The sequence below is a fragment of the Astatotilapia calliptera genome, chromosome 9 (genome assembly GCF_900246225.1).
Source record: "Astatotilapia calliptera chromosome 9, fAstCal1.2, whole genome shotgun sequence".
Classification (NCBI taxonomy): domain Eukaryota; kingdom Metazoa; phylum Chordata; class Actinopteri; order Cichliformes; family Cichlidae; genus Astatotilapia; species Astatotilapia calliptera.
Window position 1 is genome coordinate 17,294,216 of NC_039310.1, and position 18,403 is coordinate 17,312,618.

Here is an 18,403-nt window from a genome sequence, read left to right on the forward strand (position 1 = left end):
AGGCCACTCACACATATTCATAAAAATAACAAAACTTGACAAAAAAATTAAAATCTTAGTGCATCCTCCTCAGAAAAATAAACCCCAGCTGTAGAAACAAACAATAAAAGCAGGAAAAGTTCAAAACGTCATGTTTTGTGTCTCACTTTGTTCCCCAAATCTTAAAAAAATGTCATCATATGTGTTCGTCACAGCTTCCATGTTTGTCCTTAAACTTTTGTTTTCCTCCTTTTGTTTTTAAACTTTCAGCTGTGGGGTTTAAGAAAACTAAAAAAGAAAAGTTACATTTTAGAAAAGCCTTCCTGGTGGACAGGGTCAGTGTATGTGACTGAGGTTCACGAAGCCCTGCCCCGCTGCCTTTGCCATGCTGATGTCATCTCTTTGAGCCTGGTCCTCCACTGTAGTGCAAAAATGTGCTCCAGGTCCCGGCAACTCCACCCTGCCGGGCCTGAAAGCGGCGCTACAGAGAGCCGGATGCAGCGGCCTGCAGCTCCTGGAAGGTACTGTCAAAGCAGCGCTTCAGGTCCGAGTAGGTCACAACCAGGACACTTTTCTCATCCCGAGACACCAGGCTGATCTTCTCAGGAACGCCTGCGTCCAGCTAAATGAACACAAGAAACAGAACTTTTTAAAAAAAAGTATATTTTGTAAGTGTTGTTTTCTGTTTTGCTACAGTTAGCATACAAAAGCAATTCATTCTTATGAGAAAAGCAACTGTTTTGACAATCAGTTGGGATCGCTTTTGCAAGTCACAAGGTCATGTGGGTGCACCGATAACAGGATAAGACTATCTGACACAAATTTAACAGTGAGTGCAGCTATTCATACAACAGTTTACTCAAATGAAAAGGCTGTAACTGCGAAAAGTCACAGCTTTAATTAGATTCAGACTAATGAAGTGAAAAGAGGAACTAAAGTGTTAAGAAAAACAGTGACAGCTTGACAAGGAAGTTAAGCTGGTGGTTAAAAAGGATCTACACATGTATGGTGCTGGTTCGGACTGACATACTGTATAATTCAGTGTTTTGGAACTGAAATTTGGAAAATCGCTACACTGTAAAACATGTTAATCTTTTTTTTAACTTCCATTTGCAGTCACTGGGCACACTGATGTGCGATTTTAGCCTATGCTATTGAAGCATTAACAGAAAATTGGGCTGCTGTGCATGTTTGCCTAACTTGTACACATTAAATAGTTCCACGAAGTGCACAACTTATCAAATATCTGCTTATTTAAAAACAAAAGTATTAAAAGAGACCAAAAAAAGAAAGCTCCCTGACTTTGTTGAGGCAGGAGACGATGTGGCTGAGGTCAATCCAGGGCGTCCCCGCTTCTGTCACCTGGTGAAACAGGTGGTCCCGGAAAAGCTTCAACAGGTACCGGTCGCCTGTTTCTGACCACGTTGGGTCCTTTTGGAATCTGATTGGCACAACACAAGACTATGCAGTTGTAACAGAAATAAATCACACACTATGATGCAATGTTCAACAAGTGGTACTTACTCTGGACGTTCATTTATGGTGCCCAGCTTGGCCAGCAGGCGAAAGAGTCGGCCATTTTGCACCTCCTGCAGAAAAAACAAAACAAAACAGGGGGGCCAATTTTATTTGTCTGCACCAGAAATTTTCATTTTTCTTTCAGTTGAAAGAAGCAACGTTGAAAGCAACACCAGAGGAGAAAAATACTCCGCCACTAGTGGCGATAGCAGGCACTAAAATTCCCCACTCATTACCAACATGCAGTGAATGCTGCTTTAAATTGTATTTTCATTCCTGCAGCTGTAAACAGAGTACAGATGTTAAGTGCAATGAATATGGGCCAAATGAGAGGGGGTTTAAATTTGATGGGTGGGGCAGGGAGATAAATAAATAAACAAACATATATTCCAGTGGGATTTTCTCTTATAAAACACCAATTTCAAATCAAAAGCTCAGGTTCCCCCTGCAAGGAATGCTTCCAAAAACTGAAACCGCTGCTGTTGACTTTCTGCCCATACATGGTGCTGAGCTCCGTTTTCTCTCACGGGGTCTACAAGATACTTCCCTCTGACTGAAAGTGAACCCAAAAAACAATTCTCTGAAATCAAAGACGTGCAAGACAGAAGTAAACCAATATTACACCTACATCATGGCTCCTACACATCAAAACCACCCAACCTAATCCACATAATAGAGAAAAGAATGATGTACTCATAAATATACATTGATTAGGGTGGAATTATGTGATGCATTCTCATAAACATCTTTAACTTAAATAATCCATTAAAAATAAATGCGAGCAGGTGCCAGTTTGTGGAAGTTGCCATGCTGTCATGTCATGCTGAGATAGACGTCGCCATTTCCCTGTTTGTCTGTGGCTAGAGACTGGCGATACATGTAGTATAGCTTTAAACACCCCCCCCCCCCAAAAAAACAAAAAAAACAAAAAAAAAAAAACACACACGCACGAACATCTCTTTTAACACTTGTACATGTATATTTTAATAATCTCCTTCTTGTTACATCCTCCCTCATTTCCACCTCATCCCTTATCTCCTGAACTGCACAAATGAACAAAAACAGGCATAAACATGCTTGTTTATTCCAGATATTGTCGCAGTTACTTATTGGCAGCAGATTACACGTGGGACCCTCTCATCTCTGGATAGCTGACAACAGGCCAGCTAAACAACAACAGATGGTTATAAGCTAATGGTATGCCAGTGAATGCTTGAGTGTCCCAAAATTCACACCTTTCCTCTGAAAAACAGCTTGTTTACACTCTCACATCGTGTCCAAGCCCAAGAATGCTAGACACTCTTCACCAACGCGTACTGTAACTTTAAATCTGCACCTAAAGTTGTTGAAAACGTGATGTTGCTCACTCCATGACAGATTACTGCACTGCAGCAAATTACAGCTCACCTTCATGTCTGCAGATATAATTAATTCCTGCCTCTCCTTTCTCTTCTTCCTCTGTCTCACCCTGTCAACTGTATCTTCACTGTTGGACAAAGCGACAATTACTGAAAATCAACTGGCCAATCATTTCGGCTCATTTGAAAATGTATTCAGGATTCATTTTTCTGTAACAGTATTTTCAGACTAGCTTCTGTGTCCACTAACTGAATCAGAAGAAAACTACTACTAACACTAACAAAAAAATAAACTTTTTCAGGATCCAATAAACCTAAAAGGAAATAAAAACAGAATGCAACGATCTATTTGAACTATATATAGAGTTTAAAAATGAAAATGAGAACATCCAAAACGCCGAAACTAAGGAACTGATTCATAATAAATATTTGCCGTTTTGGAATTTGATACCAGCAACAAGTTTCGATGATGTTGGGGACAAAGACCGGAATAGTTTCATGCCGCTTAAAAAAAAAAGAGTTAATAATAGTCAATAGTCTTTTAAAAAAGTCTGTGAAAAACTGTGGTTTTTCTCACTGTGATGCTGAGAAACAAGAATTTGGGGATTTGGTCAGAGATTGGTCTAGTATATAAATAATTTTAAAAATTCAGCAAATGCAGACACATGCAAATATCGAGGCTCAACACCACTCAGGCCACACTGACTAAAAAGGAAAGCGGAAAACCATGCAAATGGAAGAACTTGTAATAACAAGATCCAGAAACGCTGCTGTCTTCTCTGAAGTGAAGTGTTTACCTCTACTGTGGCCTGGCTAATCAACATTAGACATTCTTTCTGCAAATCACAGATGCTGAGTTCTTCAGGCTGAATTTGCCTGCCATTAGAGCAAAGTCTTCATGACTGTGTGGAGCTGCATTATTGCACAAGACGGGTAACTTGCACATCTGTGACGATACTACCAATACCAAATGACATGTATAGGTTTATGGGGCAGTTTTTTCAGTAAGGCAATGCCAAACCACATTACGCGTCTGTCTCAGTAGAAGGGATAGTAATCAAAATAATAATATAAGAACTCACAAATGTCAGCAAATGATCAGAATGGATGCGAGGGAATGAACAAAGAAGAGGAAAAACTAGAGGGACAAAAAAATAAACAAACAAACAAACGTCCCAGGAACTGTATTTCTTTCCATCGGCTGGCACCACATGTAAACAACCGGGACACAATCACATTGTAATTAACACACAAAGCAGCTACACAAGCATAAATGCCAGCCACTTACGCTGGCTACATCATAGCTTCTACAGACATTCACTGCAGAAGCCTAAATCAGGGCTGACTGCAGTTCAGGTCTGTCGCACTTAAAAGCGTTAATTTACAAAAAATAAAAACAACCACCAGTGCTACCCCCTCAGCCTTCTAGTAGACACACCTGTGCACCTGTTCAAAATTGCACGTCCGCTTGTTCTCAAGTTATCGCAGTCACAAGATTTTCAGAAAACTTACTCTGAGCTTGAGATTCAAGTTACTGAGATTCAAACATCCAAGAAATTTAAGTAGATGCACCTATGGTATGAATCTGAAGCTCCTGCGCTGACTGGCTGTCCAGTTATCGGATTCATAAACTTAGCTGTCCAAACCGCTCGCCCGCCCAGCGGGTTGACGGCAATTCACCCATCCTTTTACCACTGAGGTATTACAAACTGAAATACTGTGAAAGAATGAGGTTGAGGCAAATGAAAAGCTTACAGGGACCTGTTAAAAGAATGAGGTGCAAACAATGCTCTGTCCAAGCTTCTGTTAAAAGATCCTGCTGGCAATTAATTCACACAGTTCATACAGTTTAGGAGAAAAACATTTCAAATCTCCTCTTTGTATTGTTAGCAAATAACCATAGTGTTTAAATTACATACCGTTTACTGTAAACATACTGCTACGGATACATTGTTTGGAGGGGGGCGGGGGTCTCTGGAGTTGACTGAACAGTGTCTGTTTCATTTTGTTAACCCTCTCCCTATCTGATGAACAGTTACAGCTGCAAGCAGAGCCAAACATGAGATTTCCTTTGTCTACCTCAAAATCATTCAATCTGATGTGTTCCAGATGGCTAAAAATATCAAGCATGGGTACCAGTGATAGATACCAGCTGTATTTGTATTACTACATCTACATCACAAGAAAACAAAACAATGAGTGCTTCTTGGCAAAATGACCAAATTAGAATCTAAATTAAAGATTAACGAGTGTCTTTAAAAGCAGCATCATGGCTGAAGCAACAACAACCTGTAACTTAACACAGCAGCACTGTTACAATGATGCAACCACAAACTCAAAATGGTTTACATGAAACTTTTAACTTTTAACTTTCAAATAAAGCTTTTCTTCAACAATATAAGAGTGACCAGGAAAACGCAGGGGGCTACTGCTATTTTTACACACGCAGGCATGCATTCAGCTTCATCTACATACTGTCATTAGCTGAGTTTGGACTAAAAAACTCATACTACTGAGAACCATTTGTGTTCTCATGAAACATTACTGACATCACTCAAATTTAAAGAACTCTGTTTTCATAACACCTACTCAGAATAGATAGTAAACAGGGTCTGCAGCTAGGAGGTTTAAAAAACAAAAAAAACAAAACACAAAACAAACAAAAAAAACAAAACCCCACAAGCTACTTCACTTGGCGTGTCAGCACGGAGACAAGGCCGGAAGAGGAAGCTGGGGCCTGACCGAAAGAAAAAGACTGAGATGGGGTCGGGTTGGGCGTTTCACACATCGATGCTCCAACAAGTCCACAATATACTGTACAACATCCTGTGCGTGCACACACACACACACACACACAACTTCCCTATTTGCTAACCAAGGTAATACCCCCTTTTATCCACCGCACATGGAGTAAACAATATGGCTGATTCATGTTACAGACACGTTTTCTGTTCAGACCTTCTCTGTGTATTCAACATAACCTTCATCATACCTTGGCCAGATCCTCTTCAATGACGTCATTCCTCATCTGCGACGCATCCAGTTGTGTGTAGAATCTGGCTCCAATCATCGGCATGATGTCATTGACGCTGCGCAGGCGAGACTGTTCGGTCAGCAGATACCTGCAAAACACAGCAACAATTTACCTTCGTGCGAGTTCAGGTCAGGCGCCACTGCACTCACAAGAAGGCGGTTTCTTTACACACTGCCATTTTCTTCTTCACCATTAAGTATAAGGTGCAAGCCGTGGACAAAAAGGTATAAAACACTGCTAAAACCTTAAACAGCACAAGTGTGAGTGCTTCAATTAGAAGATCAAACGCTACTAACCAATCAGATTCCAGCTTTCTCTTATATGCTAAGTTTTGGTTAATTTCATCTATACGCAGACAAAATTAAGTGAAAACTCAGCTGACATGTTATTATGCCACCTGTGACAGTAGCCTGAGTATACTGCATGTCACAATTTACTGAAGTATAAAAGCATCAGTTCTATTAAGAGGTCAACTCTCACTTCATTTACAGGACGCAGATCTGATAAGTCAATGGCCGTTAAACTTCAAAGGTTATTTAGCTTCACACCACCACAAAAAGGTCACACTGACTGAAAGTCCCTGCAGATATTTTTCTCAGCTCTTCTTACTTATTCAATACACGAATCGCATGATTGCATGTTTAGGTGCTGAAGACCTCGTCTTTTTTTCTTTTTTCATAAAGATAAACGTCTTTCAGATAACAGAAACACTGCATAGGACTAACACAGACACTGAGAAATGCATAAAATCTGACTATTTGAATCCTAGGTCAAGATTTTTTTTTTAAATGTTCTAATCATTTCCGATTACAATTAATCCTACAGAAGTTTGACACGACTCCAAAGTTGCTGACAGGTATTGCTACAATACCTGTCAGCAGAAGTGCATTGATTGCTCGTGGTAGAGCTAACATAACATAGAGGAAGCTAACAGTAAAGGCTCAGTAGTCCCTTCTTGCCCCACGGACAGCTTTTATTTGTGTTTTTGAAATAGTTTAAGTTAAACCACGGATTGTGGTCAGAATGAGTTGACAACACTTTTTTGTTCAGTCTCAATGTGGTTGTGTTTGTTGCAATACATGTACAGAAGCCTTTATTGCACTTACGATAAAACCAATGCGTTTACCGCCACGTCCATTAATATTGTTTCACATCGCATGAGTTTGTCAGCTACACTGACACGCGACATGTGTAACAGGCAGTAAAATAAGGAACATACAAAGGAAATAACAGCAGTATGTAGCAGCCTTTGGACTCTCACACCAAGCTAGACTAATACAGATAAATTAGGTGGACAATGTTAACTGACTTGTTTACTTTTCATTTATTAATTTAGGTCTGGTTGCCATCACCTTAGCCACTCTACCACCAAAAAACAGGGAAGTAAACTGAAGATTCCTCCAAGCTACAGATACCAGTGATAACCCAAAACAGGTATTAAGTGCAGGCATTTTAGTCCCCCCCCCCAAACTGGGTAACATCACACCACCACCCCCTTACAGAATGAGGTTCTTGAGGTCTGAAGAGTAGTTGATAGACACCAGCTCCATGGCCTTCTGCAGGTTCTCCCTTTGTATGCCAGCCAGGGAGTTGCATGCCAAAGCCAGCACAACCTTGCCCAGTGACACGAGATCTGCTTGCTACAAAAACGACACAAAAATAAACTTTAACCACACTTCCTCAGCTTTTGAAGTAAAACAGAACGACAGTACTAAAATAAAATAATTTCACATGAAGCTGATAAAGTACCTGGTACTGTGGCATAAGGGCAAGATGATTGGTCTGACTGTTGTCAAATGTTAAGACATCAAACACCCCAACACAGTTCACCCGTAACCTACAAAGATTAGCGCATTAGGCATTAGGTAACATACACGTTTGTTGTGCATGCACAGTAGCGTTGTTATGAAAAACGTAAGCGCTGAATGAAAATATTCTTTTGCTTTTAATAGATTTTTTTTTTTTTTTTTTTACACTTAAGTCATAGTTTCATCTCTGAGCTTAACAATAAATTCATGTTCTTTCACACATGGACATTTATGGTTATAAGAGACAGGCTATGATTCTTATATCCATACTGAACAATGAAATATGTGCTTAGACACTTGAATAGCGTGTATACCTGGTCTTGCCAGTGATGAGAATTTTGCTGGGGTCCATCACACGGCAGGCCAGGCCCGCCGTGTGGATGGTGCGCAGGGCTGAGCTGAGCTGGACGATGTATGCCCAGATGAGGGATTCTGGGAGAAGACCCGCGTGCTGCCGTGGTGGAGGGGGTTCATGTTGTCCTGCACATGAGAAAAAAGTTTTATTGCACAAAAGTGGTGTGAGGTTTTACATTACTTATGAACTAAACCTCAGACTACTTCCTCAGTAACCTTATCTTCATGACAAGCTGTTTCTTAGAGGTCTGATATGAGAAAAAACGCATGAACTTCAGTGTGTAGATTAACAAGCTCAGCGACAGTGCAGACTCAGAAAACAACTAAAAATTCCTGATAAAATCAAGAAGCTCAATGACATATTGTTTACTGTATCTTTACTTTTACACTATGCTGCATTCCTGTTAATTGCAACTTTGTTTGCAGTTAAGAAGTGACTTAATTGCATTTTCTAAAAACAAAATATGAAGGAATTCATTCCATTCATTCATTCATTTAATGTGCATCTGTTGGATGCACATTAAACTAGTTGTAAAGCACTCAACAGCTGTGAGATCCCTGTGAGGTTTTGCATTGTGCGCAGGTTTTACCAATTTGGAAAAATTGCGCAGGAGGATAAAGTCATCCACAACTTTTCTGAAGCCTTCGTTATGTATGTGTTTGGTGGACACACATCAAATGTTATTGGCATTGGAGATTTCAGTGTGGTTTTGTGAGCTGATGGAGACCCTGATGCGCTGTACAGGCTTCTTTCCGGCCTTCATGCATTTAGTCAGCAGTTTATTTTCAGACAGCCGAGTTGTGTTGTTTAGCTGTGTTGCTTTGTGGTGCAGACAACTCCGTATGCTTTGCATAGGATTTATTCTTGTTTAAAAATCACTTGCACTGAAGCCAAAGTATTTCCAGTCCTGACATTTGATTTTTGTTTTGAAACGGCCTGTTACATCTTATATTGATCTTTTAACAAAGTTTTCCTGGGCCAGACTGCATCCCGGAAACTTCAAGCAACCGGATGCAGGGAACAGCTGTGACTAGCACATGCTGTTAGGGTCATGGGAGACGATTAAGGAGCACTTGGATTTGCTCTTACTTTGCGTTCTATTGATGTAGCACGCAATTTTAATATCAGTCAATTATGGTCATTTAATTGTGGGAAGCCAAAGTTGTGACCGAGATTAAAATGTGATTAACTGTGGAAGCCTACTTTACGTAAAACTGACGAGTTCACTACATCACTGAGAACCACTAATGAAATTCTTACTCATCAAAATACTCGTTTCAGTCAGTTTGAACAAGCGTCTCATAAGGCAAGACCGCTTACCGTTTCTAGAAATCGTGTTTATTATCGGGGCAGTACTCACTTCTTTCTCGTAATCCCCCTGCAAGTTTTACAACCAATGTGAACCACTCGCATTGGGTAATGTAAGTCAGGCAGTAGAGCGTTAGGGTGTGTACAACACAATCAAACCACAATGCAACATGTGAGAATAAGGAACCTGTTTGTTTCACTAAAGACCATTCCAGAATGAAATGGCTTCAGATGACATTATCTGGTATTTCGGTGTATAATCATCATGTACCCGTGTGCAAAGGCATCTGAGAGACACTTGTTATATACACACACACGTGCTTGTATATACATCTCATTTGTTGTGGTTTCTTATCAGTGTTTGGAATGGATGACACAAAGACCAAGGTCTGAATGCCTCTGCTTCCTCTGTCTGTCATTCCTGTATACAGGCTATTTAACAGCACCTGCCTTAGGATCAGTTTCAGCCACAGTTTCCTCCAAGTCCCCGTGTGTCTATCACAAAGACCCATGCTTGCCAACCGTCAGCTTAGGCTACCAAACAAGACTTCAAAAAACACAAAAAAACCCTCTCCAAAACATATTTTTAGACACTTTGAATTTCTTAAAAACATCATGTATTATTTGTTTGCACAATCTAACCCATCTACCTACATACCTATAAGCATGGCATGAGCACAACTGCATGCAATGCAATCATGAACGCATGCACTCAAATAGACTTGGGCCGATGACCTCATTATCAAACAAGTAAACAGAGTCGAAATGTGTGAAGGGGAGGGAGTGCAGAAAGGCGTGTGAGGTGATGCTAGGCCTATTCGTAGCAAAGGACGAGGAAGGGAGGGACAGTCAGCATACCCCATTTCCTTTTGGTGAAGTACGAGTCTGCTGCTGGGTCATTAAAGTGTCTGCTGAACATGGTTTCTGCACCTGCATGGAAATCATACGAGAACACCAAAGCTGGGGAAGAAGACAAAAGCGTGAGAAAACATTGAGCCAATTTAGTATAAAATATAGTTATGTAACCAGATAAAATGCAAGTCTAAAATCATGTAGCTATATAAAATTTCTGTTCAAATACAGCTGATTACACTCACAGTGGTCTCCAAAGGCCTTGGTGGTGAAGACCTCTCTCAATGTTACAGTGTTTGAGTGCTGAACCTTCTTCCACATGTCCACCAGCATCATGCACTTTGTGTTAACGAGGCGGAAACCTTTGCATATTAAAAATATGAATTATTTATAAGACATTCATTTTATGTTAGATTGGGATTGCAGCTCATAAAACACACACACACACACACACACACACACACACACACACACACACACACACACGATGCAAGTCAATAAAATTAATATTCAGTTTTATCTGCTATAAAACTAAAGCAATTTCCACAACTCCTTTATTAGGCTGTGGGAAGGTAACATTTCATGTTTAAATCTATGGAGTTTAAAGTTTCAGAACGTCCTTGGCATTAAAATAATTTGATCAAATTCATTAATTAATTATTGCTCTGTGAGTTAAATCCCAATATTAACATTATTTTCTATAGCATTCATCTCTTGTCTTATTTCCAGCAGTGTTGATTTCTACTGTTAATGCTGATATGGTCTCTATCATCATCATATTCATCTTACATGCTTCTTATTGGAGTAGGCGGTACTCATAGGGATTATTTTGTGAAGAAGTGTCAGATGATATGTGAAACTTCCCTTTTATGTAAACAAAACAGAGCCTGACACAGAAAGCCGTCTTAACAGAGACAGCTGATAACCACTGTCCGACTGGGAGTTTCGGTTTTGTCAAACCAGCTTGCTCACACACACACACACACACACACACACACACACACACACACACACACACACACACACACACACACACACACACACACACACACACACACACACACACACACACACACACACACACACACACACACACACACACACACACGTTTGAGCTATATTCAAACTTTCGTGGGGTATACCTCTCTGGTCTGGACATTGGCCAAATGTAGTAGACAAGATTAGAAAGCCTGTTGTTACAGAAATACTCATTTGGGGAGGAGCAGATCCTGGAAAGAGCATGAAGGTGGAACTACACCTGCTTGCTGGATTCACTCAGGTATTGAATGTTCTATTCTAACATGAACTCAACTGGACATTAAGTAAACGTTGCATTACAGAGCTTACGAGATAAAAATCTGTTCTGTCAGACTGAGTCGCAGCTCCCCCCAAGTAATGTATTGAAAGTTTAGAGCTGCAGTGCACCCATGAAAGCATTTAATTAAATTCAACTCAATTTTATTTATATAGCGCCAAATCACAACAACAGTTACCTCAAGGCACTTTATATTGTAAAGGAGACCCCACAATAATACAAACAGAGAAAAAACCCAACAAACATATGACCCCCAATGAGCAAGCACTTTGGCGACAGTGGGAAGGAAAACTCCCTTTTAACAGGAAGAAACCTCTGGCAGAACCAGGCTCAGGCATTACAATACAACATTACAATATTAGAAATGCTGGAACAGCTTCTTTCGCTTATTAAACTGGGCTATTGGGAGGGTGAATCAACTCTTAGGATTATCTGACATGGTGTGTGGCATCTGAGAAAAATGCATATGATGGCCACATTTCTTACCATGTATCCTCCTCAGGCAGTACGGTAAGTCATCTTTGCTATTCACTGCCTTGTAGCACGAGGTGATGTAGCTGAAGTTGCTGGTCTTCTGCATGCGGTTTGGTGGGGGAAGGGGCTCGAGGGGAAACAGGCTGTGATAGCTGTCCACCTCAGATGGTACATCTACCAAAAACAGGCATTTTTAGAGAGAGAAAAAACACCACATACTGCACAAAAAGTAAAGATTTAAAATGTAAGTGGCAACTAGGGTTGAGCGATATGTAAAAATGTTCCAACCGACAATCCTTAGTCCAATAATCGACAATGGGTGATATATTCACTTTTTGATAGGCGGAGCAATATAATCATGCACAGACTGATTTGCGCATTTACAAGATAGAAGTCCAAAGATGGACAAACTAATTTCCAAAAAAGATTAGGGCTGTCAGCGTTAACGCAGTGTTAATTCAATCATCACGATTAAAAATTTTAACGTGCTCAACCCGTCTGGAGCGCAGAATGAACTTTGGACAAACTGTCCAAAATGCGTTGACAGAGACATTTCAAGGATTTTGACTCAGTCTGCGCTCCAGATGGGTTAATTGTTAATCCCGTTAGTCGTGATGACCGCACATTAACGCTGACAGCACAAAAAATATATATAAAGTCACCAATTTGGGATGAGAGCGGTAAACCTAAGGATGTAACCAAAGTGGTGTGCCGCTTGTGCAGTCGTATAGTGCGAGCAAAGTACTCAAACACGACTAACTTACATGAGCATGTACGTGTCCACCATCCGAATTAGTATGCTAGGCTATCACCAGCTTCTGTAGCTCCATCAACAAGCATTTGGGCGCGCTCTGAGGAGGGTGCATTTGCTCGCAGATGAAAGAGGGTGCTGTTAAAACAGCGCTATTATTATTTTTTCTGTTGGCTGCTTCTATTAGCTAAATCCTTATTAGAAAACTTGTTCATGGGCAAATAAATAAATCGCCCTCGTTAAAACGATCGCCGATGGGCTCAACCTATAGTCAATATATTTGTCCAATCGCCCAACCCTAGTGGCAACAAACAAGATTTTTGGTTTAATTTACTGTAAAGTTCATATTCCTGTGGTACAAAAAGCTTGTTTGCAAAACAATCAGAAATCTTGTTTTCCCTGTTAGTGACCAAGAGCTTTTCCCCAGACGGTAAACTATCTCGAATAATTGTGAAAACCAGTCACAGCAGAATTTTTAAAAAAGTCCCTGAAGAAGGTGAAGTAGGAGCGTGACAGAAACCAAAAGTAAAACAAGACTGAGCCTGAAACGGACATTCACTCTATTACAAAAGCTCAAGGATTTGTGATCAAAAGCAACGTGTGTGGCATCATCTCCAGTGAGTTAACTATTAACAAAAAATGACGGCTTACTAGCCTGAGTTATTTTAAAACTGAATCTGAGCCAGACTTTCCAACACGTGCCTTAAGGAAGACACTGAAAAGCTGTCTGTTGCTCCACAGCACTGCTGACGTGCTGTGTTTGTGGTAGTTGCAATCTTAGCAACACACACACACATACCCACAGAGCCCACAACCAACATATTGCACACTAACAGGACAGAATAACTCTACATCAGACTTGCAATGAGCACTAGTGCTAGTTTGTTTACATGTAAATATAGAAAATAGAACACTGAAACAGCCATTTAGTTTTATAAGCGCATGTTTAAGGTCAGTTGTCACAAGCATCCCTTATAATGTCAACAATGTAGATGCTCTACCTGGATTTTCTGAGTGGTCAATTTGGGCCATGGTTATTAGATGTCTGTTTATCAACTCCTGAAGAAGAAACAAGTGGAGAAGACATCAGTTATAAAGCTCCAGAGAAGAGAAGGGGAATGTTTGGTCAACAAGGACAATACCTGTCGAAGCTCATCAGCCATGAAGAAGGACGGGGCATTGGCTTTCGGCTGCATATAAGCCACATGTGGCGCCGTGGGGGGATAGATATGGTAGGTAGGAAACACCTGCAACAACCAGAAAAAAGAAAATACAGCTTCCTATTTATTGAGAAATGGAAACCAGTCTGATCATACAAATATTGTTTTCAGGCAGCTATGCAAATGAATGCGAGAGAATGAAACTCTTGTGATGTCATAAAAAACAAAAAAAACAAAAAACAAACCAAATTACAGTCCCTATTAGGCCATGAATTTACATCTCAATGAAGCCTATTAAATAACTCATATTTATATCAAAACTTAAAAATGCAGACTGATTTAAGTGATATTCATTTTGTTGTGTTTAAAGTGACTGAATGCACAGTGTATCCGTACCATCCCAGCCATTGGTGCCGGGGTGTTGTCTGTGTAAAAGTAGGTCGTCCCCCCTACAGTCTCTTTCTGGATAATGTGTGCACCCTGGTCAGACGCGGTGGTGGGCACCATGTAATTGGCAGGGTTTGGGGTGTGACTGCGTCGACGGGGAGCAGGTGAGGTGTGTGGTGTAATTTTAGGGGAGTGAAGAGGAGAAGATCCCGCAGACAACGACATTCCTGAAAAAGGAGACAGAACATGAGAAACGTTTCTTAGGAAAAGATTTAATTTCACAGTAATATATGAGGGAAATCCCTCACGAACTCAAGTATTACAATTTCTAAAGATGAAAAACAAAATTGAGCCCAACAGAAAGTGTTTGGGTAGAGGGTAGTTCTCAAAAAACCCACACCTGGAGCCAGTGCAGCAGCTGTGGAGCTGCTGAGACCAGGATGTGCAAAGAGAGGTGAGGGGAAGGCCTGGACAGTGGACTGAGCCATATTGGCCATACGTGGAGCTCCCTTAGGGATGAATTCACTCGCTGCCGGGTTAGGAGCCTGCCAACACAAATGAAAACAATGGAAAAATTAAAAGTCGTCTATCAGTCTTGTTGGAGGCAAATTAACTCATCTTGGCTTCAAGTACTTCCTTATATAAAAATGTAATCCTGAACCCTTAAAGAACTTTAATGCTATGACCCAATGTTTGTACGCTCACCTTTCTCCTTTGGGAAATGCTAAGAGCACCAAAATCACTGAACAGTGAGGACGTCGGGGAGTTCACTGGATCTGCAAAGCACAAAGTGTTGAAGGCCCCTTCCAAACTTCAGTGGATGAGTGTCAGCTAGTGCCCCAAAGATATCTCAATACAGCTTACCATGAGTGCTGTGGCTGAAGTTCTTGGCACCATCATTGAGAAGACTGGGAGAGCTGCTGCTGGTAGTCATTCGCTAAGGAGAGCAGCATCCAGAGGAGATGTGTTACAAAAAGCACCCTGCTGTCCAATTATGTTCATCAAAATACAACGAAGTACCATAAAATAATTTAACTGCAGGGCCTTAGTCTCCAATTATGCTTTCAAAAACCTAAAACTTTTTTTTGTGGTGGTAGGTTGGAGCTGCTGGTATTAAACCTATAAATGTTTTAGTTCCAAAGTAGTTGGTGTCAAATTAATAACTAATCTACAAATTCAGCTGCCTCTTTCATGAGGCCAGGGTTTTGGATATAGTCCAACTTCACTGCTTTGGGCTGGTCACGTCACTCTTTGTTTTGCTCTGTAGCATTCTGTCAGCTTGAAATAGGAGCACGTGAACCAGCTCTTCACCTGGCTCCAGGTTCTGGTTTGAGTGGCCCTCAAGCTCACAACAGATCTCCCAGAGAGCTGAACAAGGACTACCATCACTAGCCACAGTCCAAGACAAAGGATTCAGAGCTGGTCTAAAAGCAAGATGAGAGACTCACTGGAGAGGCAGCTCAATGACATTAAACACTGGCCAAAAAGCAACACAGTCTACCTGCAGAGTCAAGTTTAGATCGTTAGCAGCATCTGAACTTTCAAAAGCATGCCTGAGGGCATTGTCTACTAGTAAAGTTATTGCATACGGCACAAAAAGAAAGAAAGAAAGAAATAAGGTTCAACCCTAACATAACCATGTTGCCAGTCACGTACATGTGAAAACCACTGACTGGGGATGTAGCGATATACCCGCCAGTAAATGCCTCGATGACTCCCAACAGCAAAAGACGAAACTTAATGATGGCAGTGGCTGACGTTAACCTATTGTGTCACATCGATTTCACAGTAGCTAAATGTTCAAAGTTGGAGTGATGAAGAACTTGAAGACTTTGGTTTATTGTGAAGCTGTTTTTATGTTTCCCTGTAAAAAAAGAAAGGGCAATAACAACAAACTCAATACAGAAATGTAACTGGTATACCATCAACTCAGAATTTCATAGGCATTGTATTCCTAACATAGCAAAACAAAACACGCATATATTCATTTTCAGTTCGTTTAACTGTACATTTACTGTGACAGACCTACAGCGTCCCTCTTGTACCTGCATCATTGAGTATTTAGGCTCTGCTGGACTTCCAAATCCATTGACCCCAATAAAGCTGCTGCTGAAGTAAGAGTTGGTAAGATTGGCATCGCTCAGGGTTGCGCCTTCCATCCCTGGGACTGTAGATGACAATAAAAGCAGAGTTTTGCAGATTAGGACTGCAACCAGACCATATCAGTTAGAGATAATTGCTTACACAGTCCAAAATGTAATGCACTCATGCTAATGTGTGCACAAGTGAGCGCGTCTTCAGCCAATCACAGTTTGAAAGCATGTAAACAGTGAGCCGCAGCTGAAGCTTGACCCAAGGTGATAGCTACCACCAGCAAACTTTTTTAGTAATACTTCCAGGGCAGCTTTTAATGCACGACTGCAAAGTGCATGCTACTTAAACACAAAAACACAACACACAAAAACAATGCCTACTAAACCGTTAGCGTAGGTAGGCTAGTGTTAGAAAAGACTCAACTTGGAGAACAACACTAAACTTCACTTTAAGTTAAGTGAAGAAGAAAATGCAAAGTGCTGATAAAAACACTCATTTCTCCTTTTTTGGAGGAGAAACCCAAACAGGTAGAATAAGTTAAAGTGGTCAGTTTAAACATAGTTTAGCTAACGCTAGCTGGCTATTAGCTGCAGGAGCTAACGTTAGTGGGACGCGGATTTCTGCCCACTCACAGCTGTCACACAACACAACAGGCCTCCTCGGCTACAGCAGCATGGCTCATGTTTTGTGTTTTTAAGATACTGGTAACACAACGTGTAGTCAAAACTTGTGAGGCGACAGTTAAAGAGCGCGATATATGCTAGTTGCACGCTGGGCTGTTTTGCTAATGTCTGGCAAGTAAAAGTAAACCACGTTGTTTTGGCGCTGAGAGGCCTCAGTGAATCCTCGGGCAAAATTTTAACAAAGCTCCGTGAGGCCCGAAAGTAAAGTCACAGTCAGTCACCCTGCACGAGGCCTTGGTTTACAGTCATTTGTACTCACTGGTTAACAGCTGCCCCTCCAGAGACGTACTCGCAGGCCCCAATGTTTCACTCTTCTTGGGCACGCCGGTGCCCCCACCGCCCGGGCAGCCCGCCGCGGAGCCGCCAAGGGAATACCCCGCTGGCGTCCCACCACCCCCGGCCATGGACAACGGGACAGGGCTGCCGCCGCCGCCGTGCAGCGGCAAACTCGCCAAGGACGGATCCTCATGCAAGAACTGACACTCATCTCCATAAAAGCAGGTTTTGTCTTTTGCGTAGTATCGACAAAACTTCACCTTGACATTGGGTATCCCGGCACCCCCGAGCGGAGCAGCTGAAGGTGGGAGTCCACTGTTCATGGCACTGCTGCTGCCGCCACTGCTGCCGGAAGACGCTCAAACATAGAGATGCAGGAAGCTAGCGTGCTAGCCCGCTAGCTTTCAACCAGTTTTCACTTAAAGGAGCGGGTTAATGTCACTTCGGGTGGTGGAAAACACTTAAGATCCCAGAGTACTCACATTCTAAGGCTAAGGAGCATTTTGGTTTGAGGAAATATCACTGCATGTGAAATCCTGGTCGTCGTTGTTGCTTTGGTTGTTTACGCTATCCATGCAGCTGCCTTCGTAAAGTAGCCTGTTGTTGTTGTTTTTTCCGCTCTCAGCCTCTGTGCTGTGCTACAGAGCCGCTAGCATAGCTGTGCATTGTGGGTAAAACAAATTGTATGGATGCAAACTAAATTTGAGGTATCTGCGATGTTGACAAAGATATAGGGGGAAATTATCTTTTTTTTTTTTAGCGCGGTTATCATTCAGAATTAAGCAAATGATTGCAACATCGTAAAACATTTTAAAATAAATTTTAAAAAAAGAGAAAGAAAAAAGAAATTACTTCTTATTTTTGGTCTTACTAGATGATGGAACAAATATTTCCCAGCATGCATACAATATCTCTCTTCTCGGGGCGACCGTGGCTCAGGGGGTTGGGAAGCGTATCTGGTTCGATCGCCGGGCTCTCTGTCCTGGTCGTTGTGTCCTTGGGCAAGACACTTTACCCTACTTGCCTACTGGTGTTGGCCAGAGGGGCCGAT

The 18,403-nt window shown here is 41.4% G+C and overlaps 1 protein-coding gene across 5 annotated transcripts; it reads right to left on the bottom strand.

The window, feature by feature from the left end:
* Positions 1–62: 62 nt before the first annotated feature.
* pan3 (poly(A) specific ribonuclease subunit PAN3) lies at positions 63–18,272 on the bottom strand. Of its 5 annotated transcripts, none has more exons than XM_026179536.1 (18): positions 18,205–18,272; positions 16,345–16,466; positions 15,164–15,236; positions 15,005–15,075; positions 14,700–14,844; positions 14,309–14,526; positions 13,895–13,999; positions 13,754–13,811; positions 12,014–12,175; positions 10,458–10,574; positions 10,219–10,320; positions 8,012–8,177; positions 7,639–7,726; positions 7,390–7,529; positions 5,848–5,977; positions 1,504–1,568; positions 1,282–1,420; positions 63–601 (listed from the first exon to the last, which is right to left on the bottom strand). In XM_026179536.1, exons 1-18 carry the CDS (start codon positions 18,254–18,256, stop codon positions 461–463), a joined length of 2,094 nt encoding a protein of 697 aa, XP_026035321.1. In that variant the 5' UTR covers positions 18,257–18,272; the 3' UTR covers positions 63–460. The 5 variants fall into 5 exon arrangements, with proteins under 5 accessions (XP_026035321.1, XP_026035322.1, XP_026035319.1 ...); XM_026179537.1 differs by having other exon boundaries at positions 18,224–18,242; XM_026179534.1 differs by lacking the exon at positions 18,205–18,272 and adding an exon at positions 17,336–18,163.
* Positions 18,273–18,403: the final 131 nt, after the last annotated feature.